The following is a 23,602-nucleotide window of genomic DNA, read 5'->3' on the forward strand; positions in this document are numbered from 1 at the left end:
AGTTATTGAATTAAGTATACTGAAAGCACTCACTGTGCACACTACAACTACTACAATATAGCCGTTATCAGGTTGGACGTTATTGATGCAGGACTGTTGATTCAGACTGCATTTGCTTTATGTGTATCTCAAACTGCCAGATGAGTTTAATTCAAGTGAATCCTTGAGTGCCGATGGATGGACATCGTTGTCCCACAATGCAATGCATAAAGGAAATGGTCACAGCTGGAGAAATATACAACTAATAGTGGATTGTAGTAAATCCAAAAGGACCACATTTAATAGTTATTTTATAATGTTTGTTTGAAATGGAAAAGTGATTGTCTGTATCTTTCTGACACTGCACCTGATCATTCTCTCAGTAATAGAAGGATAATTAGGATTACTTATTCAGCACATAGTTATACTGGAAGACATGCAAGTTATTTGTTGACCAATTATTACAAATAACGGTGAAAGAAATTGAGCCCTTTTCACATTTGTAAAACCTTTAGCTGTGATGAATTGCAGAGTAATCCAAATGGGGAGAGGATGCAAACAGAGATTGTTTTGAGTTGGAAAAACTTGGCATTTCAAAATAAAAGTGCAGAATGTGTAATTATTTCTAAAAGTTTTATTCATGGCACAAAACATTAACACTGTTTACACGGTTTAACATTTAGATTTGTTCAGTTCTTTTATCAATTGCACATTATGCATTTTTCCAATTTATAAACACAGTCGTATGCTTAATACATCAACAACAAATCAAAAGGCTACTAATAATGTATCACAATGATGGGTTACAAAACTAAAAACAAGAAAAAAAAAATCATTCTTTCCTGCAACATATATAGAAATACAACAGGAACAATGTCCCGTGACCTCTAGGGGTCACACTTCATGATCTCTCTGAGGCAGATAGTAGCATAGCAGGAGGAGTCCAGGTCGAAGTTTAAGGTGAGAGTGAGCGAGTCCTGCTTCCCTTCTGCTGCACTGCCATTCAGCTGCCTGTCACTATTTCTACTGCTGTTCCCTATCGCCTCTCCTCCTCCCTCCTCACAGGCTGCTCTCTGCAGCTGGTAGCTGAGATTGCTTGGTGAGGCCAGCAGGGGGCGGTAGCATCCAGGCAGATTTAGTTTGAGGCTGCTGACTCTGAAGCGACAGTCCTCCAGTCCATCTCTGGCCAGTCTCTCCTGGAACCAAGTCCCCATGGCATTTTCTGGATATTTCACAGTATTTCCCAGCATTGGTAGTAACACCTGACAGGTTAACAAAAACACAACAGTGAGACAAGTAGAAAGAAATAGTAGCATTTAAAGTGGAGGGATTTCCCTGAACTACATACATGTCCCAGTGTGTACACTCCTTCGTCTTCGTCTTGGTCCGTCACCACATGGATCTGGAAAATCAAAAAGGAGGAACGATCAGTCGCCTGGATGTGGTTTTTGCACAATGTGACAAGATGTCCGAACATTGAGAGTGCCCAGCGATCAAGACGTCACAATCACAATCCCCGGAAAAAAAGAACGTGTCCTTTAATAAGCCTCTTTACTGCTGAAAGATCCTTGAGCTACTCCATCAGGGGACAAGTGTTCTCACAAGTGTAGTTGCAAAAAACTCAAAACAAAAAGATACGTGCGTTCCATCTCAGATATTAAATCCTCTTTTGATACTCTCCCAAAAAACAAATCCCCCTCTCTTACCTGAGGCAAGCTGGATTCTCCAGTATCGTCCTGCATCCACACCAGGTCTCCTCGTCTGGCACTGTGGCCCAGAGTGGTCAGCCTGTGTGCCACCGCCTCGTTCCACACTCTGGCAACCACAAGCACATCCGCATAGTTATGAAAAAGAATGAACTAGATTAAAGCAGGAGATGCTGGGTTAAACCTTTCTGAAAATCAGATGCCATCTTTTTACTCAGTTGTAATGAGACAATACATGAGAGGCTCCTTTTTTAACAATCAAAGTCAAAGTGTAAATGTCTTCATCTCCTAATTTCTGCAGTGGAGCTGCTCAATAGTCGGCAGTAATAATCTACAGTAAGTGTTTGAAGGAAACAAGTAGTATTTTTCTTGCAGCTGACCTGCTACAGTAGGCGTGTGGGTAGAAGACTCTCATGCTGTGGGGCAGGCTGAGCCAAGCTTGGGTACAACCATCCGGACCGGTACCGTAGCGGTTCAGGGCCCGAAGCATCAGTCGCTCTCTGGCTTTCGACAACGGCATCAGCGCCAAAGACTCCTTGGCGTTATCTGGTGATGGAGAAGCAGGGGAGAGAAGAAGGAGGCAGCATGTTGAATTCCTATGTGCTAAACATTATTCAGAAATATGCTTCATTAGTTGCTCTCAACACAGATTTTCAAACAAAATATGATGGATTTCAGCAAATAATTTGAAATAAAGAAGAACTGAGTAGTTGCTGTAATACAACTACTCCCAACATTGCGATCATCACTTTCAGGACAAATTAAACCAAAGTGGTCGCTCTCACCTGTTTGCAGGAAGTGTCTCTTAGCGTGGTTTTGAGGATCATTGCCGTCATCTGGAGTGAAGAAGAGACGCACAGCACCTACCATGTCCTCTTTGAGTAAAGCCAGGCCTACGCGGTCAGACTGAACGCTCTTCACGCTCCCAAACCTCTGTGGTCCATAGTAGTTGACAAAACCTCTGGCCTGCAAAGAGTAACAAATCAAATGACCATCTATTTGTACTGTAGCTCATTTGAAAGATCACTGGCATATTTCAAGTACTACTGAACAGAAGGAGTTATATGGGAACAGCAAGCATCCTAAGCATGAGGCTATAAACAAATCTCATAAAAAGACTGCCTGTTGTTCCTGGCCTGTCTGTACACCAAGTCCTTGAGATCCTACTGATGGTGAAAATCTTCAAAATTGTGTCAAAAAATATAATTTAATCCCCCCCCCCCCCCCCCCAACCCCCCCCAAAAAAGGTACAATAATTTCCTCAAACTGTTGGCCACTGTAGTTTTCACAAATTATTACTCAAATGCAGTGGCGGGCCACACGGCACCGCCACGAGCATGGAGGGAGGTGTGGGGACAGACCCACGAAGCCACTTCAACCACCAGCAGACACCCCGCTAAGCAACACAGTTACAGCACCTCTCAGTCGGACGCCTCCAACCTCGCCTCGACGATGTTGTGCGTCCTGACTGACACACCTGACCAGCCCAACCCCTTAAAACCGCACCATAAACACATCAACACAACGCCAACATAGATGAAAACACACAAAAAGCAGGAAACTTACCAGATGCTGTTCATTAAAGACAAAGTCCATCTGCTCTCCTTAAAAAAAAGTTCAGCAACGCTGTTGTACAGTTTATGGGTGCGCTTCAGTTCCAGGGTGTGTACTGACACACTGACCAATCACAGCGCACATTAATAGTCACGCAGGCCGTACAGCAAAACAGATGCTAGCAGGCCTTCTCATATAGTTTAATCAGCTCTCTAATTCCATAGAGAAACAGGAGTGAAATGTGATTGGATGAGCGCTGTTAAACAGTGGCCTCGCAGCAGGCTGAAGGCAACAGAGGAACACAGGAGGTGTGCAATGAGAAAATAAGCTAATATGGAAAAAGTATTATAATACATGTAGTGCATCTGTGAAAAACAATGAAACAGCTATAACGTTTAATTATATATTTTTTTAAATTATAAAAAGATCATACACAATTTAAATTTAAACTTTGTGATTCTGTTTAGGCCAGCAGAGAAGGCTTAGCAGGCCCTGACGGCCCGCCACTGCTCAAATGGGAGGAAATAGTGCATTTGTTGTGTCCTATTTTCAGCTGCGGATAAATACACATGTGGTGCTTTAGTAAGGATACAACAGCAGGAAGCGGGATTGGTTCAAAACAAACTTCAATAACCATTTCATCCATTCATCGTAATGAAGAAAAATATCAGCCAGTGCAATATTGGTAGTGTTTTGAATATAGTGAAGCTCTATGTTACACAGGAATAAGATATTCACAGGAAATGATTGTTAGTAGACCTATGCTTTAACCCTTGTGTTGTCTTGGGGTCAAAATGACCTGTGTACGAGTGTATATGTATGTGTGTTGATGGGTCATTTTGACCCCAAGACAACACAAGGGAATCTCATTTTAAAGGATAGCTCTGGTATTATAATGAAAGAAGGTGCCTTGTCCTGATTCTAAAGCTGTAAAGGCTTTACCATCACTACTCCAAGAGAAGAAATGTAAAGGAAGTAACAAATTATGTGTTATTCCTGTAAATGTAAATCTCCATTATAAATGTATTATTATTATTTTGGTAAATGCAGGTTTACATTCGACACAGACAACATGTGGAACTATTGAAATTCAAATATTAAGATAAAGCTTAAATTGTCTTGTTTTGTTTTGTTTGATCTTATACGCTAGGCAAAAAGGCTGCATCAATGACCTTATTACTCCTTCAAGACAGAAATTTAAAGTTGTAAAGTCTTAAAAAAAAAAAATCAAGACTCTCTCTATGAGTTTTTTTTTTAGACATTAAGATAATAACTGTGACACCTACATAGAAAGGGAGACATGACTTTAATTTGTGGTGGTTCACATGTCACAAATTATATTTTGTGTGTATCTAGATTAGGACAAGATTTATTTATTTTTCAGGACAACAGTAACAGCAAGTCTGTGACAATATACACTGTTTTGAGCATATCACATTTTGTCAAAGTGTGATGTCACAAAAGAAACATGAAAGTAATTGGAGAGAATTTGAATATACCTTGACGTTCTCCAGTGCTTCATTCACCAGCGGTGCCAGGCGAGCGTGTGTGTCTGCACCAGAGGAGTGTGCGTCACTGGCCCCGTGAGGCCTCAGGTCGCGGACCACCAGGTCAAAGTGGTTCCCCTGCAGTCGCCCGAGCCTGAGGGGCTCGCTGACGGAGCGGATCTGGGAGAGACGCATCCCTCTCTTCTCGAACTCAGCCGCCTTCTCTTTCAACCTGGTAATCAATAACATCAAATAAATCAGTTGGGGGATTTTTGGCAATACGTGCAAGGTTTCAGAGGAAAATCTAACAAGAGTACAACCCTTTAACATTTTAGGATTGCTGCAGTTTGTCTCGCTAATTTATGAATAGGGAAACATGATTCCCAAACAAAAATCCCTGTAAGACACCCAGAACTACCTTTGAGTTGAGACCTTCTTGACCACCATGGACTGGTAGGTGATGGCTCTCTTATCCTTGATCCCAGCGTAGGTGAAATCTGATGGCAGGATCCCGAGAGCGGCTGCCATGTAGCTGATGGCCTCCAGAGTCTCCAGGTTCTCCTTACGCAGAGTGAAAGCTGAACACACACACACACACACACACACACACACACACACACACACACACACACACACACACACACACACATATACACCACAGGGTGTTTTCATGATTGGTCAGGATGTTTTTTTATATATATCCGCCTCATTTTCATTAATCACATATTTTCCTGTCTTCTCTGACTTTTGAGCTGCTGTAACAATTGAATTCAATTGTGGTATTAATACATTATCTTATCTTACAAACATCAAGAAAATGCCTATTGATATGCCTTCAGAGGCTGATAGAATTAGAGCCAAGTCATTTTTTTAACAAACCTGAATTTTAGCTTTTTAAATGTGAATATTTGCTGGTTTTCTTAGTGTTTTTAGTATTTTTGAATAACTTTGGGTTCTGAACTGTGGGTTTGACAAAAAAGGCAATTTAAAGACGTCCCCGTGGGCTATGTTCTGACATGTTAAGTGTCATTTGAGAAAATAATCAATCTTTAAAAAGTTACAACTCATCCCCATACCAGTGTAAACTTCTTCCTCTTTACGTTCCTCTGCTGTTCTTTTCTTCGGCCTCCCTTGCTCTCTCAGCCTCACCGAGATTGCCGTCGTCCCCTGGTCGGTGAAGCTCTTAGTCTCCACCAGTTTGCCAAACCTTCGGCTGAGGAAGTGGTGGACTGTTGTCCTGTGATCCTTATCGTCATCAGGTCCGAACGTATAGGATGAACCTCGCACTTTGGCGTCTATGAACCTGAAGAAGTCCTCTGCTTCGTCCTCCGTGACCAGATGGGAGAGCTCTCTGTAGTCTGGGTCTTCCCTCACCCTGATCTCAGGCTGAATGGTGACTGTCATGAGGAAGGGGAAGCGGTGTCTGACGGCCCGATGGACGTTAGCTCTGTGGTGTTTGTCAGAGAAGGATCCGAGAGATAGCTCCTGCTTGTTTGGCTTTTCTTTGAGAGTCAACACAAACTGCTCCAGCTCTTCGCTGACTGACTGGCCTAAAATCACACTTAAATCAAAACTGCCTGGACTAGGTACGGTGACATCTAGCCCGCAATCGGCTGCCACATCCGTGTCCTGTGAGACTGAGGAATAATTTTTCCACTTACATTCGGCATCGGTTTCATCGTTTTTATCTGGGGAGGCACAGTCTGGTGTCTGTGTGGCCGCTGCTGTGTTAACGCGCTGTCCAGTGACGTCTATCTCAGTCACCACAAAGTCTTTGATAAGGTTTTTGATGCTTCCGAGAAAACCTTCATGGTTCGATATGAAGCACACAGGGATGTTCACAGCATCACTGTCCTGCTTCATGGTCACTTCATCCAAACACTGCAGAGTTTTCACTTACTCCTGTTTCTGAAAAGGAAAAAGATACAATTTTAACTAAATGTGTCAGCTGTTACTGGAGACAAAAAAAACAAGGCACGTTTATTTATATGGCACAATTCACACACTTATTTTACAGTGTGCTACTTGTATCTAAGAGAAACAGAGGGAAAACAATTTAAAAGATTGAATCCAAAATAGAATGTAAACATTTATACAAAATCAGATCCGACACAGAAGATAGATACATCTCATGCGATAAATACATCAGACGGCACAGAAGAAAGAAAAAATAAGGTTGAAAGCCTGCGTTTTTCCAGCGGTCAGAGTTGGGGCACACCTTAAAAAATAATGTCAGGAGGTTTATTAAAACGATAGGTGATGTAATACTGCTTATCGCCTTGGTTATTCAGGCGAAATAGCCGATAATTTACAGTAAGATGCGTATCCGACACATAAATCCTACCCCCACTTTGCTGACAGAGAGCTGAACGTGCTGTAACAAAGGAAATGAAACACATGCCTGCATTTGAAACGGGAATATACTTTCATTGTGAAGGAATAATGATAACTTAACTGTTTGTTTACTCAACGAACCTGCACGCGGTGTGTAGACGAGGAGCTGTTGATGTAAACACAACAACGCTGAAACGATTCAGTATACTTCCGCGTCACGTGACTTTCATGTGACCTTTCTTAAAGGGGCCGATACCAGTCATGGTCCGTTCGTGAAGCACTAAATGCAATTTTATTTTAATAATGCTGTGTGTGCTGATAGAAATATATTTTTGGAGGATTTTACTGATAATAATAAGAACCCAGTTACGTCTAAAATAATATCCGAACATGTTAAAACAAATATATATAAATGCAAATAAATAATAGTGATATGATATCTAAAACAAATAAAACAAATGTCCTCTGGGGAAAACATTTGTTTTTATTATATCTGTGCGATCAACCATAAAATAGAACCAAATGTATCAGGTGTTTTAAATTAGGATTTTTACTTTCAAAGTAAAAGACACACTATACTGCCTTCAGTAGGCACTGGGTTGTAAGCTGGATAATGTCTCCACTTTTACCAGCTGTTTGGTCCCAAACCACTCAATCACAGTTGGTTTTGTTTCAGAGCTCTCGTTTTCTGGAAATACCTTGAGCAATAGCAATTCCTAGAAATGACTCATCATGTTGTGCTGCCAGATATCTGATCATCTTATTTTACCACATATCTTATCTTTGCTGCTTGTAAGCACACTTACTGTATACACTTACTTTATACTTTATTAATAATGTATAATTGAAACAGAACACACACTTCCCACTGTACTGAATCAGTAATATGGTCGAGTACAGAAAATCCCTCAAAGACATACATTATGCATCTGAAGTATGTCTTTCACATAAACATCTTATTCTGCAACATTTGCCTGTTGACTTTGGTGATCACTTTATAAACTTATTTATTTTATATCATTTTGTTACATGCTATTTTTAAAGGGGCAGCCCAGCAATTATTGCTTTTCTACAAAGTTCTCCAGAACTACAGACGACATGACATCATGACACTGCGAGTGATTTACTATTTGTCCTCATCTGCCATGAGGGATTATTGTGTTGCTCGATACTGATGTGGCGTCCAGTATTGTCAGTTAGCTTTGTGACCAAAACATTACATTTAAGGTAATATTCTGAGATCAATATATTTCTGACTTTATCATTCAAACATGGAAAGGGAGAAAACAAAGTTTGGAAAGTTAGTCAATCACATATGCCGTAAATTAAATACTGGTGTGTCCTTCGACCCACCAACATCCTCTGAGACACAGAATGTCCCACATGTGTGTGTCAATGACTTTGTGGATGTGCGCTGGTGAAGTTGACTGAAACTTTTGGATGAGTTTTGAGCATATGCAGATTTGGATGTCTGTTTTAGAGTGTGTTGATCATGCTCTCCAGATGTCTCTATGCTCCATCAGGAAATGCTTCACTCTGGATCTGCTTTAACAATTGAAATCCTTCTTCAGGAACTCCAGGGAACAATACTGTTGCAGCAATGACATAGATGGGTGGATGTATGGTGTGTGTGTGTTCATATGTCTGTGTGTGGGTCTCTGATGGGAGGTCATCTAATACAGCGTTTCACTATACAGTCGTTCCTTTGTTTGTATCCAAAACAACAGCAGACAAAAAGCACTTTATGGGACCGAGCTGAAGGCAAGTTCACTCACAGAAGCACACAAATAGAAAAATAAGAATTTGATGCCACTTGCAGCACTGATTTCTTCAGGATCAGGTCTTTCACTGGTAACATTATCAGGTTTGATTAGTCACCTTTTCACTGTAACAACAGAAACACTGCCAGTCTTTCTCTTTTATCCCCCCCCCCCCCCCCCCCCCCCCCTCACACCACCACCACCACCACCCACACACACACACAATGAAGTGAAGTCAGCACAGTAAACTAAATAAAAAAGCTAAGAAAAAACAACCCTTGTGTCATGAAATGAAATAAATGAATCCCTTCTCTTCTCCAACTCCACTCTCACACACTCACACACACACACACACACACACACACACACACACACACACACACACACACACACACACGCACACACACACACAGACATGCAAACACTCCTCCAGATGGGAGGACCTTATACCAGCAAATCATGGGGAGCTGCCTCCTCCTACACCCCTGTCAAAACCAGGGTGCAACGGGTGTACGTTCTTTAATAAAATCAGCATTACAAATCTCTAAAGCATTTCAATTTCTACTATTGGAAAACTTTAAACTGTGTTCGACTTACATTCAAGTGCATCAACATGGGGAAAGTGAACGTCTACTTGAAAGGGAGTTGCATTTTTGTGATAAGTTTGATTGGGGTAAGTGTTTTTACACATAACAGAACATGTTCATAGTCAAATAAAACCAGTGTTTAGCAAGTGCCAGTTACCTGTGTAAGTATAAATATGCCAGCTGTTGGATCAGATACTTGAATCTGCAAGTCAATGATTTCAATTGTTTTCAGTGCCATTTGCTAAAGAAATGTGATGTTGTATTTTGCCTTAATTGTTGGCATTAGCACTGCAGCTAAAGTTTATTGCAAACCAGAGGGACTGTATATGAAAATGTTTATTTAAAAAAAGCTGGATTCAACATTTAGGGGGGAAAGGGAACCCCAAGTGGATGAAAGGAAAAAGGACATGATGGTACTGTAAATAAAATATATCTCCTGGACATGATGAACAACATTGTTAAGTACTTTGTTAGTACTAATGCCTCAGCAGTTTTGTAACACCTAGACCTCTCTTTGGCTATATGTTTTACAGTAATTGTAGCTCAAATCTTAAAGATATTCTTGAATTATATATCAACAAAATAAAAACCAAACAATAAAAAGAAACACAAACAATCTGAATGGGAATAAGTGTACGTTTTCAAGCTGTGTGAGCAACATGCTGCTTTTCATGATTTTGACTGCATGAGTTGTTTGAAGACGTCCCTTTGGGTTTTGGAAACTTAATTGTAGACATGTTTGGACTGCACCATGCATCGAAGTGCACTTGTTGTTGTGGCAAATGAAACTGGAAAGACAGGATTTTGATTTCTGGCAACCAGCGACGAGCCTTTTATTGCTTGTTCAATAATACAATTCTGTATGCTTGTTCAACAAGTTCAACATTTCCAAGCGAGCAGATTCCCTATAAACCTGAATTATATACCTCCTGTTACGCCACCTTTTCCCAGATGTTAGCAATCACCCCTAAAACATCTGGACTGATGCTTCCTTACATATCTCTTTCTTTCATTACCACTCGCTACCACATAACCTTGCTTTCCTGTCGAGATCCGGTCGACTCCCAGGCCGGTCATTGACTGTTCTTTGCAAGTCACAACATGTTTGTACAACAGATCGAACATGTTGGCATTCAGTCAAAGTTCATAGTTTTCTGGGAAAATCTCTAATGATTTATTGGACGTGCACACATTTCATGAGGTTACATATGCTTATTCTTCAACATTGTCCACTTCCAGCTGAAGATGCATGTATTTCATGGCCATCATAACCATATCATTGTGGATTTATGCAATCCAATTTGTCTTGAAGGGTGGCTTTTCTGCTAACTTTATACTGAAAGTATAAAGAATAATGAAGTGTGTTGCTGCTGTTGCAGATACTGGGTGCTCTGCTGTTGGCAGCCACTCTGTTTACCCACGGACACGTCTACAATGGGGAGGATGAGGAGGTAACTCATACTCAACATAGTTCTCATACATTAAGGGGTTAAGTGGTTATCAGTGGTTTTGCAAAGCCTTCCACAATGTATTCTTTACATCATAGTAAACCAGCATCAACTATTTTCTGTATTGTATTTTCTGTTACTGTTTAAACATTTTATTTGATGTATTTCTCATGCGGTTTCAGGCATCCCTGAGCAGACTATAGTGACCAGATTTTCTGCTGTACAGAAATTAATTGGAATAAATGGTTCCCTGTGGAATACATCCAAATCTAAAGCTGTACGGCTTGCATTTTTAAATTGTGACATGTGGCATATTGCAAGAGCTTAAATTTGAAAAAAACACTGGTATGGTCCTTTAACTAATAACTTCTGTTTCATATGCCTAAAATGAGCTCCTTCGGATTTGTATTGCTGTATTTTTAGCGCTGCACATACACGTAATACCAGACTCAGTAACTGAATGGTGACTTGTCAAACGTCACACTTTTTTGTTCCTATTGAAAGCTTTATATATATTTTCCTGAAGAACACCATGAATCAAAATACACACATAAAAGAAAGGGTAAAAGTCCAACTCTGAGTCCACGACCTTATATGTTTGTATACTATTCCAGCCCATAAGAAGATAACGGTGTCCTCTAAAGCCATCTATCAATCTAGAAAGGATCTACTGCAATATTCGAGGCACATACATAATTTGTTAGTGCCTTGCTTAAGCTCCCATCCCTCTGAATTATTTAATTCCTTGTTATCAATTCAATATTTTGCAAAATGTCCTCACTCAATGTGACTGTATACACATAGAACACCTGAATGCGGTGAAGGTGCTTGATTCCTTATGTCTTTCAGTAAATAATGTATGAACGCCATGTAAATACTGAACTCATTGTGTACAGTAACAGTGCTAGAATAATCCTGCTCTGTGTAGATGTTTACTTAAACTCACCCTGACATTCAGAATATTTGACATACCGGTAGTTGCAATCTGTGTAGAAACTGCCAAGATTGACCTCAGGAGCTAAAAGGCAACAATTTGGATTCTTCAGCAGCCAGCATGCATGCTCATCTTTTTTTCTGCTCACCGACCCTGCTGTTCTCTGCACAGATGGACGAGTTACTCCCCGGCCTTCAGTTGACGTATAGTATTTCCATTATAGCTCTGATCCTGGCCACCATTGGTATGTATGGTGCTTGCAAAGAGAAGAAGTGGGCACTTATAATGGTGGGTGAAGAAAAAAACAAACATACATTACATAGTTAATAGATGTAGTAATAAACAATTATAAATGTCCTTAATCTTTTCCAAGAATCTGATTGCTCATGTCTGTATATGTGTGTGTCTCAGTTTGTAGTTGGAATGATCCTCTTTACTCTGTTTTGGATTACAAGAGATATTCAAGCACTGGCGCGGCGATCAGAGGTATTGCAAAGTTGACTCTGACATGTGTTGTCCTTTGGTGACATTTCTTTTAGAACCGATAACTATATACAGACTATGAGTAGCAGGCTGTATCAAAAACTAAATTCCTAATGAAACTATTACAGAAACAAAAGAGGAAAACTCTTGATTTATTGCTTACTGTAAAGGACCAGTGTGTAGGAGTTGGCGGCATCTAGTAGGGAGGTTGCAGATTGCAACCAAAGGAAACTCTCGTGTGCCAAGCATGTAGTAGAACTATAAATTGGATGTTGCGAAAACACTAGATTAATTGTCCGGTTTGTCTGTTCTGGGCTACTACAGAAACATGGCGACTCCGTGTAGACATACCATGCAAGTGCTAAACTAATGGAAACACATTCTGAGTCTTATTTTCAGGTGATATGAATGTTATATTCTATTTCAGACCATATATCCCTGTAAATGCTACACACTGCTCCTTTTAAACCTCTTGAAGTACTTAAAGGGCTACCAGACAGCAAGGATCAGTTTACAGTTAGGCCAACGCTACCTTGTGTTGTTTGTGTTGCTACGCATGTCAAGCTTTATATTCAATTTACAGTTGCAATGGCGACCAATGGTAAAAACAGGTAACAAGAATTATGAATTATTTATATTATTTTGTGTTGTCATGCAGGTGGCTGAACATCTGAAGATGCATTACCGACAAATGCTGTCGCAGAATAATACCAGTGAGATGAATGACACCTTGAGGATTGTGCAGATTAAAGTAGGTAACCTTGTGTGGGTGTGGGAGTTAAATTCAAGCATATTTTTGGCCCCTCTTTATTTTTAATCTCATACAGAAGTAGTTCCAATTGCTTTAGAAGGTAAAAACCCAACTTAAAACCCAAACAGCACACACCACACCACCACCAACATTAACAAATTGATATAAAATGAATTATGTTTTTGTAATAGGGAAAGCATGATATGTCCACAGATAGTATGGATGTGGAGGATCAAACACAGAGGCATGTGCTCTCCGGATAAAGTTACTCTGAGCAGTCAACTCAAAAAGAGTCTTGCAGTTGAACAGAGTAAAGTCTGAAGATCTTGTGCATTGCAGTAATCCGCCACCCTTCCATCTTCTCAGTTGCAGTGCTGTGGACTGGATCAGGGCTACCTGGATTGGGGCTACAACATCCCAGAATCCTGCTTGTGCGCGGAGGAGCCCACTAAGCCATGTGTGAGAGTGAATGCTACTCCATTCTCTTGTGTATCAAGACCAATTTTTGTATTATTATTATGGCTCAATTAAAGTTTAACATGGCAAGTAAATCAAAAAAGGCCCGTCGACCCCCTGAGTTTCATCCAAGGCCACTATGACCTTGACATTTGAGGGTCAGAGTAGTGTGATTCTAAAACCTTTGGATGACTTAATGTCATCTCGTACACACATCAATGTGTGACTGCTTTGAATTGTATTTGAATATTCTATATATACATATAGTATATTCCTTTTGCCTCACGATGAATTGTAATAACTGGTGATCTTTGAGTTATGTCTGTGTCTTCCAGGTGGCAGCTCCCAGAAACAGCAGTCTGTTTGAGCACAAGATCGATGACCAGCCCATCATGATTTATAAAGAGGTAATACAAACAATCTAATTGTTTATTTTCTACATTTACAAGTTATTTGCAAACTGTTACTGTATTAATGATTGCCAATAGATTATAACTAAAATGCAAGAAAAAGCTTGAGTGAAATACCATAGAATTTGACCATGTTTTATATATATATTTCAATTTCAAGACAGCTATTAAAAACAATAAAAAACAGAAATACATTGATTCCTCAAAAAGATGTGGATTCTTTTAGTTTTTGGTTGAAAAGTTTTGAAACAGTGATACAACAGTGTTCATACACTCACAAAGAGACTGAATAGTTTTATGTTTTTGGGATTGTTTTATTTATTTATTTGAGAAACAAAACAAAACCCCCAAAACTGTATTTCTATCAATCGCACATGTATAGGAAACAACTTTTTTTTTTCAATGTTATGATGGAGGATAATCCCAAACACATGAATAGTCTTTCCAACTTTCCCTAATACATTTCAGGTGGGAGTACATTGGAGAATGTTACTATTGTCTAAAGTATGCTTGCACTCTGCTTCAACTGTAACAACTATTCACTAGATAATCTTTTTAATCCTCACATTATCTTTTTGATGATTTTCCTCCACTTCTCTTCTTGTTTTTCTTCCTGGGGTTTTGCTCATTTTGATTTGATACATATATATGAGGTTACTGATGTTAATCCTTTTTTAATTCACGGTCAATGTCACTCACTCAAGGTCAAATAGGGACAGTAGTAATGTTGTTGTCGGCTTTTATTGCAACACTTCTAAATAATAGTATCAGAATAGTATTATTAAAAAATCGTAAAAGTTATACATTTAGAATGTTTTTTCTTTATTCATTTTGGACACCCCTATGGATGGATGGTGCTTCTATTCACCTGTAGCGCCTATACTATAGGCTGTCTCTGTGTTGAAACAGAAAATACTTTTCATTTACAACATCAAAAAAACTGATAAAGCTCAAGTATAAAAATAATTTTCCAAAATGTAGCATTTTAGAGTTTTCCTTGTGACAATCAGAACATCAACCGGGACCTAAAAGAGACCAATCTCATGAATTGCAACATTGTTTTTTTCTGGCATGCTGTGTCCTGTATTGTTTCAGTTTGCTGTATTTATTAAAACTCCTGCTATGTAATACCTCTAAAATCCTAATAAATTCAAAGAAGTGTGTAAAATATCTGTATCTCTTGTCTGAAACTGGTTTCCAGCCTTTTTAGTGTCTTCTGACCCCTTTAAATGAAGCATTGCACTCGTAAAGTTACATTGTTTGATGTGCTCTCCTTTTTCAGTCTTGCCTCCCATACCTGATTGCTCATGTAATGGAGGTCTTTGATGCTACAATGGCCATACTCCTGGGAGTCATATTATTATGGGTATGTATTGTCAATCTACAATATATGTGTCTGTCATGTTTGTGCCCGTCTACCTGCTTCCTAGCCACTCTAACTTCACTATCCCTTGTTCTGTGTGTGTCCTTCATTTTGCTCTTTTGTTCTTAAGGCTAGTCCTCATTAACAATAAGACACAATCAGATTTTAAGTGGAATCACTTAAATAACTTTTCTTGGCCTTAAAAGTGGAGGTTCAAAATTAAATCTTGAACTCAGAAACTGCAACACAAACAATCTCACCTCACATCCGTTGAGTAGCTGTTCTGGAAGTTGGCAAATATTCCTGGGATAAAGAGTGTAGCTGAAAAAAAGCTTTTAAAAAAAGCAAGGCCCTTTCCCAACATTTGCAATAGTGTCATTAATAGTGTAGACACACTCTATTACACTAATAATAAGATCTTAGAATAATATAACATTGTTTAATTGGTATAACTCACTCAATCAACATTGGCGGTACAGGTTTCCCTATCTTATTGGTGACGGTTTTATATGAAACCTGACAGGAATACCTGCTTCAATAATCAAAATGAAATATAGCTCTGGGGTAAATCTGCTTATTCAAAAAATGTCTGACTATATAAGAACACATAACCCTCACGCTTCAGTAGGAAAAGCACAGGTGTTACCAATAACATTAATGTTGACTCTGTAGCTAAAGCGATTCAGCCATCGTTAACTATTTGATCATTTACACCTGTGCTGTTCTTACTTGTGACGCATCAACATGTCTGTCAGTGTTTGCTTTGTCTTTTCTGCCCCCCTCAGTCTCTTTCTAAAGCTGCAGCTCTATTCCAAACAATGATTATCGTCATAGGACAAAACAAAAGATGAATACTGTAAGACTGAAAGGACCATCTTTGTTTCTCTGTCCTTCAGGTATTGTCAGTGGTGCTGTGTATATTAATCTTGTGTCGGCTGTGTAAGAAGGAAGACGTCCCGGTGGTGGTCTACAGTGCAGAAGCCAAAGCAGGCAACTACGCGGCTCTCACAGAGCTAGCAGAGGACACCTGATTGGGATTGGTAGGACGATACAAAGTGTTTTATGATGTTTTAATATTTCACATGTTGCATGAAAAACATGTACATTTGATTATTTCTGTTTTATGTTTGGTTAGTATGAATGGTAAAACCATGTAACCGTTATTCACTCTTGTCATCCCTGAAGATGCAGTACATGTTTACACAATGGGAAAACTGGGCTGTGAAAATGGCCAGAAACAAGACACACTGTGAGAGTATTTTCTTTGTAATATGCACAGATATATACAGTATAAGCCTGATAATAAGTCTGAGACCTACACCTTTCTCCTATACAAGAGAGGTGTGGTATCATTTTGCACATTTGTTCTGCAAGCGGCAAAATAAGTTGTATTATAAGATATGATAATAGAGAAAGCAATTCAAATGAGACGGATAAAAGAAATGTGGATTTAATAAAAGCACTGATACTGTTACTGCAGAAATATGTACACTATGAATGTGTTATAGCTTTAGTTTTATTGAGTGTCTGTATTTTATGGTTGTGTAGCGTTCTGTAATCTTCTGTAAGCTAAATGTAAGCTAAATGTTAAAGTTTTTGTCAATCACATTTTGATTAGAGAAGCTACTGGAGCACTTTCAAAGTTCTATAGTACAGTTTGTTATAATGTCATGGTACATACTTGTATGAGAGAAACAAAGACAAATAGCTGATGGCTTCTCGCTGAGACACGCGCTTTGTTTCTTTGGTTCTTGCCGCTACGGTGCACCCGATATACTGTTCAAGATCTGGAGCAGTGCAGCTGCCACTTTCCATCCCATCAACGATATTGCATGTAAGAGCATTTTGAGGATGAGATACTTTCGGTTCATTGCAGGATGAGAAAGGAGAACAGATAACTGTGTGACCTTACTGACATTGACGACATCCTGTGATCAATCGTATCTAACCTGCCCCCTTTGGTTGGCAAGCTTACATCTCTGCTGTCAAGTTATTTTCTCTCGCATGAACCAAACAATGGAAGAATTAGCATAGTTCAATGTTAAAATACGTCGTCACGAAAAATGGAGTGGAGTAAAAAGTACATGTCCCTATAAAATGGGTTGGAGCATCTAATATAGCATAACATGGAAATATTCAAGTACACGTACCACACAATCTTAAAGTACTTGGATAAATGTACGTTTTTCAGAAACAATTTCAAAGAAGGAACAAGAATCACATATTTTATTCCTGCTATTTACAAAATATTACATACGTTCATTCCATAAATTAAAAAAAACAACTGTGTATGACAGAAATAAAAATACCATATTTAGCTAGATCTTGTATATTAGGCATTAATGGTTAAAGTGCACAGGTAGACATTGGATCTGCTGTTTCAGATGAAATTCATTTTGACAATATATTGGTCAAGGAGACACTTCCGCCGCAGGCAGCTCATGCAGCAAGTCATATTAGGAGTGATGTGGCGTAAAGGCTTCTTCGGTGAGAGTGGCTTCAGTAGGGATGTTACAGTCTCTGCAAGAATATTGGTGACGCGCTTTCCTACAAGAGTCTCTCACAACCTGTCTGCAGAGGCATTGCCCAAATGTCTCCAAACCTTGAAATCAAATTCTGGGTGCAAAACATCTGAGGATTAACTGCATGTCTACTGAATGTGCAACCAAACAGAATCCCTTCTCCTCATAGTGCGTAGCGTTTACCTACTAAATGTGCTTTAAGATCAACTGAATGGAGTGATGGAGTTTCAAATATACATTGTGCATAACAAGGCATCAAGACATTCTGTTGTCCTAATGAGAGCTGTGGCTCATTCCGTTGTCCAACCTGATTATTTACCCAAGAAAATACATTGCTCAATAATAAATATATGATTATATTTCAATCAAAGCACTTTGTAAACACTGTTTAAGAAAGGTGCTACATAAGGGTTATTAATATTATTATTTGCTTAAAGATTATTGGTTGCTCTAATGCTGACATTTCAATAAGTGAGCTTAAGACAAGTATGAATATTGAAATATATGTGTTTAAAAGACGTTGGTCCAGTCGACAAGTGTTGAATTAAACCCATTAATTGAGTAATTGAGGTACAGTAGATTCAATTTGATTAATATCTGTCTTTTCAAACACTAAGTGATGTATGCGGGTATGAAGGAAATGGAGATAAATAATATCTGAATATATTCCAGATAAGACAACACTTACTGTAAATAACAAAATGACGGGATTGGCTCCAGCTACTCAATAAAAACAGATGGCTGATTAATGCTTGGTAAGATATTCATTTTGAACAAAAGCATCTGAAAATGTGCTGATTATATTAATATTCAGCACATTTTACAAGACAGTTCATTTCAATAAATTGCAATGTTTTACAGCAGTAAGGCAAAACAAAAAAAAGTCATTTGAAATTGATCTTTGCATGTAGATTACTTTTCAATATCAGTAACATGCATTAACAGAAAGAAAGAAAAACACATGTTGCTATAGCACAAAATAGACGGGATATGGTATACATCATAATGTGTTTACATGTGCAAATACAAATATGGTATGCTTGATATTAATTTGAAGCGTGTATCAAAACATACTAGCGTTAGGTGACTAGAAGGCACCAGGAACATATCTGTTTGATTGGAGAAGAGCTATGAACTCCTGTTTTCTTTTTATCTGGCCCATCAGCTTGACGCTCATAATGAGTAGAACCACCTGGCAAGGGAAGCAAAGGAGTTACACACATGTTGTGGGGCTCATTAATGGCTATCATTAGGTATTCTTCATGACAGGAAGCATTTATTTGTATGCATTTGTATAATGAAAATTATCTGGCATATATTAGATCAATAATTCAACCCTCTTTGTGCATTAGTAGCCATGTGAAGTACTCTAAAACATAAATGTGTAAAAAGACTCACCCAAAATACTCCACTTCCAAACTGCACAGCCATCGCCAATGAGAATGCAAGCTTCAGTTCAGAAGAATAAATTGGAAGACAGGGCTGTGGAAAAAAGTGCAGGTTTATTGTTAAGGCTTAGAAAAAGTAGTTATAATTGTATGTACAAAATAACTGATCTGGGTATACTGCAGCTCATTTGGCCATTTTGACACAAGCCAAAAAAGTTGGGAACCACTGCTGTAATTTACTTTCAAAACAGTCTTAAACATGTTTTACCTCTTGATAAACGTACTGGTTCTTTGGCGCCCCCAGTGTGGCGCTGCCTCGTAGTCGAATCTGGAGAGGAGTACAAAGTCCCATGACATAACATGACAAAATTAAGCTTCACTGGTGAAAGGTTGGTGCAACATCAATAACCGGAAGACAAATTAAAATGTTTAAATTAATTCACTCCCTTTTGCATTTCCTTATTTATACGGTTTTGTCCATCAGTGGTCATAACATGTTACTTCTCTAATGTTGTTGCTGTGATCTGCAATTGGACTGCAAACATTTATTAAATATTGTAGAGCTACTTTCATGTATTTTTAGATATTGTATATCATAATATGGTTCAGCTCTACTGTAGTTATCTGGTCAAACTCATACACAACACATTTTTGATAATGTGTGGCTACAGGACCAGAAATCCTAATCCTGAGAGTCATCTTCACTGATTATATTTTGCTTATACAAAGGGAGATACTCACACATTTTCCTGGGTAGTGACAGTTACAGGAGGCAGGGATGGAGGAACCCCAGTCTTTATAGCCTTCAATAAGACCACAGCACTCAAACTGGAGGTGACAAAAACACACACAAAAAAACACACGCACGCACACACAAACACACACACACACACACACACACACACACACACACACACACACACACACACACACCAGAATAAAATGCATTAGCAAGCACATATACTTGTCTGCAGATCCTGGCATTCCCATCATCCGGGTAAGCGAGTACCTCTTGGCTCTTTAAGATAAGACACACCTGCTTGCCCAGACACGCCCTTCAGAATACTCATTCACGTGTGTTCACCACATAGGGTGCTATCTGCGACTTGTGTGTCAGGTTATAATTTATAGTAAAGTCCGACAAATACGTTGCCTGTCCTCTTTAAGCAGCCTCCATAGATGTATTTGCATTGTATCCTTCTAGCTTTTCGCGTAAAAGCGAGTTCGAGAACGGTCAACGTTCTCGTAGTCATTTACTTTAAATTTCGACACACAGACAATATTGCATATTGTTACGAAACGTGTGACTTGCACTTAATGAGGACATCATTATATCCAATGTTCTTCGCGAATACACATCCATAAATCGACTTTAAAATGAGGGGAAAAGATGAAAACAGAACTTGCCTGAAAATAATCCAGTTTTCAGGTTTTTATCAAAGTAAACTAGGGATGGTTTTCTGTATAACTGTGGTTTCACTGCAAACAAGGACTGGTAATAGTTCATTCGGCATACTTTTAAATGGTGCTAATTTCTGTAAGTGTGAACAAATTGGCTTAAAAACGGGGCTCAAGTTGTAGGCCACAGGTAGCTAACTACCTGACACCATTGCAACATTGTTCTTCCTGTTTACATGCTCCAAAGCATTATGGGAACTCTAATTACAAAACTGGGAGCACACAAATTGAAGAAAGACAAATAATAAAATAAGCAAGTATTAAGTATCAAAATACTAATAGTGTAAATTATTTGAGATATTCTGTATAAGCTTTCAAAGGTGGACAGCTGGGACACTGTTTAATTGTGTGGTGAACAAAAATACCGTTAGAAGTAGTTTTATTTATTTTCAATCTCCAGAATGTATTATCTGGATTGTACATTAAAAAAACCTGCCCAATGAATCAAGCTTAAAAAAACATTATAATAAAAACACCTTACTTCTTGTTGAATACTATACAGCAGGGTCCTGTTGGCTTTGCTGGTTCCAGTAAGTGGCATCATGGACAGCAGCTTTGACTCCTCACGGACCACACGTTTCTGAGGGAGAAATCAAGACATACTTTAGCCTAGTAAAAAAAATACCATAAGGGTACATACAATGTTGTAAAAATCTGAATTTGCTCGTAAAAGCATGCAGGGCAGTACCATACCTCATAAACATCTTGGTAACTTAGAGCTGTTCTGACAATTATTGTTTGACTGGCTGCCGCCATCCCAGTTGCATACTGCACAAACAGATAAACCAACAATAGTAAGTGAAAGAGATACATTATTTGCAGAAAAAATATTTTTAACATATTCACTTTGTCCTTCACAGGTTAAAATAAAATCGTACAAAAACATACATAAAGTGTTATACAAAGACATGAAGCAGGTTTTTACCAGAATCAAACACCATCTCTTTCCTGCACAGGCTCCAATCACACCGAGCACCGAGAGCAGCAGGCAGCCGATCTCTACGACGTACATTATCACTACAGAAACATTGGACACCAGCTGAGGAGAAAAATAACATTGGCTTCAAAGTGATACATGTACTGGCCTGACCATGTTCATATTCATCTTATTTTGTTGTCACAGATGTATGTCCAAGATAGCGTGGCTACAAAAGAGGTCAAAGGTCAGGGTCAGCTACAACATCTGAAGATAATTCACTGTCTTGCCGAAGGACACCTCAACTGCATGACGCTTGCCAGCACGACAGCTTGAACTCAGGTCTTCCAAAGTAATATAAAAACGACATCGCTGTGGGGTGTTCAAGCAATATTGACGCAAGACCATGTAAACCCATGCATTAATAATCCCCAAATTGTCCATGGATGTCCCAGCAACTCTTTTTTTCCCTTGTGAAGCCTGACAAGAAAAATCATTTTCATCCGCTCAGAAGAACATCTGAAGTTAGTCTTACTTTGCCAGTTTGTATCAGGTCTCTATGCCAAGCTACTGTCATCGTCAACATGAAGAAGCACAGTGCCTTTGGAGAAAGGAGCATAAACATGTGTTAAGGGAAGAAAACATGAAAAGTATAGAAGGCTATACAGCAAATGAAGGGACATATAGTAGGTTTATAATGCCAGTGTCTCTAAATTCGTATTAAATCTGCAAATGTTATTTTGTCAGCCATTGTTTTAAAATGTTGTATAGTTCAGTAGGCACGAATGGTAGACAGTGGCACAGCTATATCCAGGATTAGTTTAATACCTTTACAGAACAGTAATGTCAGCTATATCCAGGCTCATCTGCCCATGACTCTAAACTCACAGCTGAGAAATATCATTGTAAATAGTAGCATCATAAGGACGTGACAGATACTCTTTCTGAGGATAGATCGACGTGAGGGGGGATTATTTATAGATGGATATCCGTTGTTAATGCAATCTAATCTGACCACCACTATGGCTTCTTTTTAATATATGCTAGCAGTGATTGTTTTTCCGCATCATTTATTGTGTTTATAACCGTAAAACATGTTACATAAAACATAAAACGAACTGCAGGAATTACCTCCTTAATAATTTGCAGCAGGTTTGTATGAGAGACAGACATACAGGACTAGCATAGTGTTATTTAGCTTAATTATAGGGCGAATGATGATTTGCGTCAAAATAACAGCAAGCAAAACAAATATTTAATCACAGAAAAAAAAGCTATAAAATGCGATCCAATAGGCCTCCGGGCTTGAATTGCATTCAAGAGCGATGAATTGTAGGCTACCTACCATATGTACAGCGTTTGCAAAAATAAACGGCCTTTTCAGGCTCGTTTTATCCGCCACCACGACCACTGCACTCCGCTGCATCCTGCTTCTTCTCTCCCAGGCTTTTAACGCCCGTTCACATAAAGACAAGATTAAGGCTGTAGCCCTATGTTTAGAACTGTAAGGGCATCTATCTATCCGCACAGGACGTCACTGTGATGTACTGGGCGAGGGGTCTGTGACGCCTTCACGTACGGTCGGAAATACTGGAATCAAGAAGATACGCGCACATCTAATCACGCGTGAATGGATGTTCACGCATGATTAGAGGAATTCATTCAGGAATTTTAGGTGCAATGGGTGTGCATAACGTGAGCAGTGCCGTGGAAATAACTGAGTTACTGAAATACACACCTAGCACCCTCAGAACACCTCGACCACAATCCAGAAAGACTGTCTCTACTATTCTTTATGCAGTCTGTTATTCTTCTTATTTCTTAACTTATGCTGCATTTTAAGCAGCTCCTAATATATTGGGAGGCCTAAAGTATACTTTCATCCATCGCTTATCATTTTGAATATTGTGGAGGGGCCATTCATTAATCTTTCACAACCTCTCTGCAATGTTGTTTGCTATTCACACCAAACATTTTGCTTATATTCTATAACACAAGTCATTATTCAACCAGTATGTGTCTCCATGAGTCTACAAAACAGCAGAGAAGGGCAAAGTAACTCCTAA

The 23,602-nt window shown here is 39.0% G+C and overlaps 3 protein-coding genes across 3 annotated transcripts; 1 reads left to right on the plus strand and 2 right to left on the minus strand.

The window, feature by feature from the left end:
• Nucleotides 1-612: 612 nt before the first annotated feature.
• On the minus strand, nucleotides 613-7,250 carry pus7l (pseudouridine synthase 7 like). Its single transcript, XM_079235751.1, has 9 exons — nucleotides 7,182-7,250; nucleotides 5,803-6,634; nucleotides 5,145-5,304; nucleotides 4,739-4,958; nucleotides 2,471-2,651; nucleotides 2,066-2,231; nucleotides 1,686-1,794; nucleotides 1,328-1,381; nucleotides 613-1,241 (listed from the first exon to the last, which is right to left on the minus strand). Exons 2-9 carry the CDS (start codon nucleotides 6,587-6,589, stop codon nucleotides 867-869), a joined length of 2,052 nt encoding a protein of 683 aa, XP_079091877.1. The 5' UTR covers nucleotides 6,590-6,634; nucleotides 7,182-7,250; the 3' UTR covers nucleotides 613-866.
• A 2,132-nt stretch (nucleotides 7,251-9,382) lies between these two features.
• Nucleotides 9,383-18,486, plus strand: LOC306752222 (tetraspanin-8-like). Its single transcript, XM_079235953.1, has 10 exons — nucleotides 9,383-9,493; nucleotides 10,787-10,858; nucleotides 11,961-12,077; nucleotides 12,201-12,275; nucleotides 12,931-13,023; nucleotides 13,390-13,482; nucleotides 13,815-13,886; nucleotides 15,172-15,255; nucleotides 16,149-16,292; nucleotides 16,438-18,486. The coding sequence occupies exons 1-9, from the start codon at nucleotides 9,434-9,436 to the stop codon at nucleotides 16,281-16,283; spliced, it is 801 nt and encodes a 266-aa protein (XP_079092079.1). The 5' UTR covers nucleotides 9,383-9,433; the 3' UTR covers nucleotides 16,284-16,292; nucleotides 16,438-18,486.
• Nucleotides 18,487-18,493: 7 nt separating this feature from the next.
• On the minus strand, nucleotides 18,494-22,962 carry LOC306752223 (tetraspanin-8-like; the record flags this gene model as incomplete). The annotated part of the gene is made up of 9 exons (XM_079235954.1): nucleotides 18,494-18,966; nucleotides 19,173-19,256; nucleotides 19,431-19,490; nucleotides 19,904-19,990; nucleotides 21,102-21,200; nucleotides 21,314-21,388; nucleotides 21,546-21,659; nucleotides 22,072-22,137; nucleotides 22,882-22,962. 9 exons carry the CDS (start codon nucleotides 22,960-22,962, stop codon nucleotides 18,862-18,864), a joined length of 771 nt encoding a protein of 256 aa, XP_079092080.1. The 3' UTR covers nucleotides 18,494-18,861.
• Nucleotides 22,963-23,602: the final 640 nt, after the last annotated feature.

Source organism: Taurulus bubalis, assembly GCF_910589615.1.
Source record: "Taurulus bubalis genome assembly, chromosome: 20".
Lineage (NCBI taxonomy): Eukaryota > Metazoa > Chordata > Actinopteri > Perciformes > Cottidae > Taurulus > Taurulus bubalis.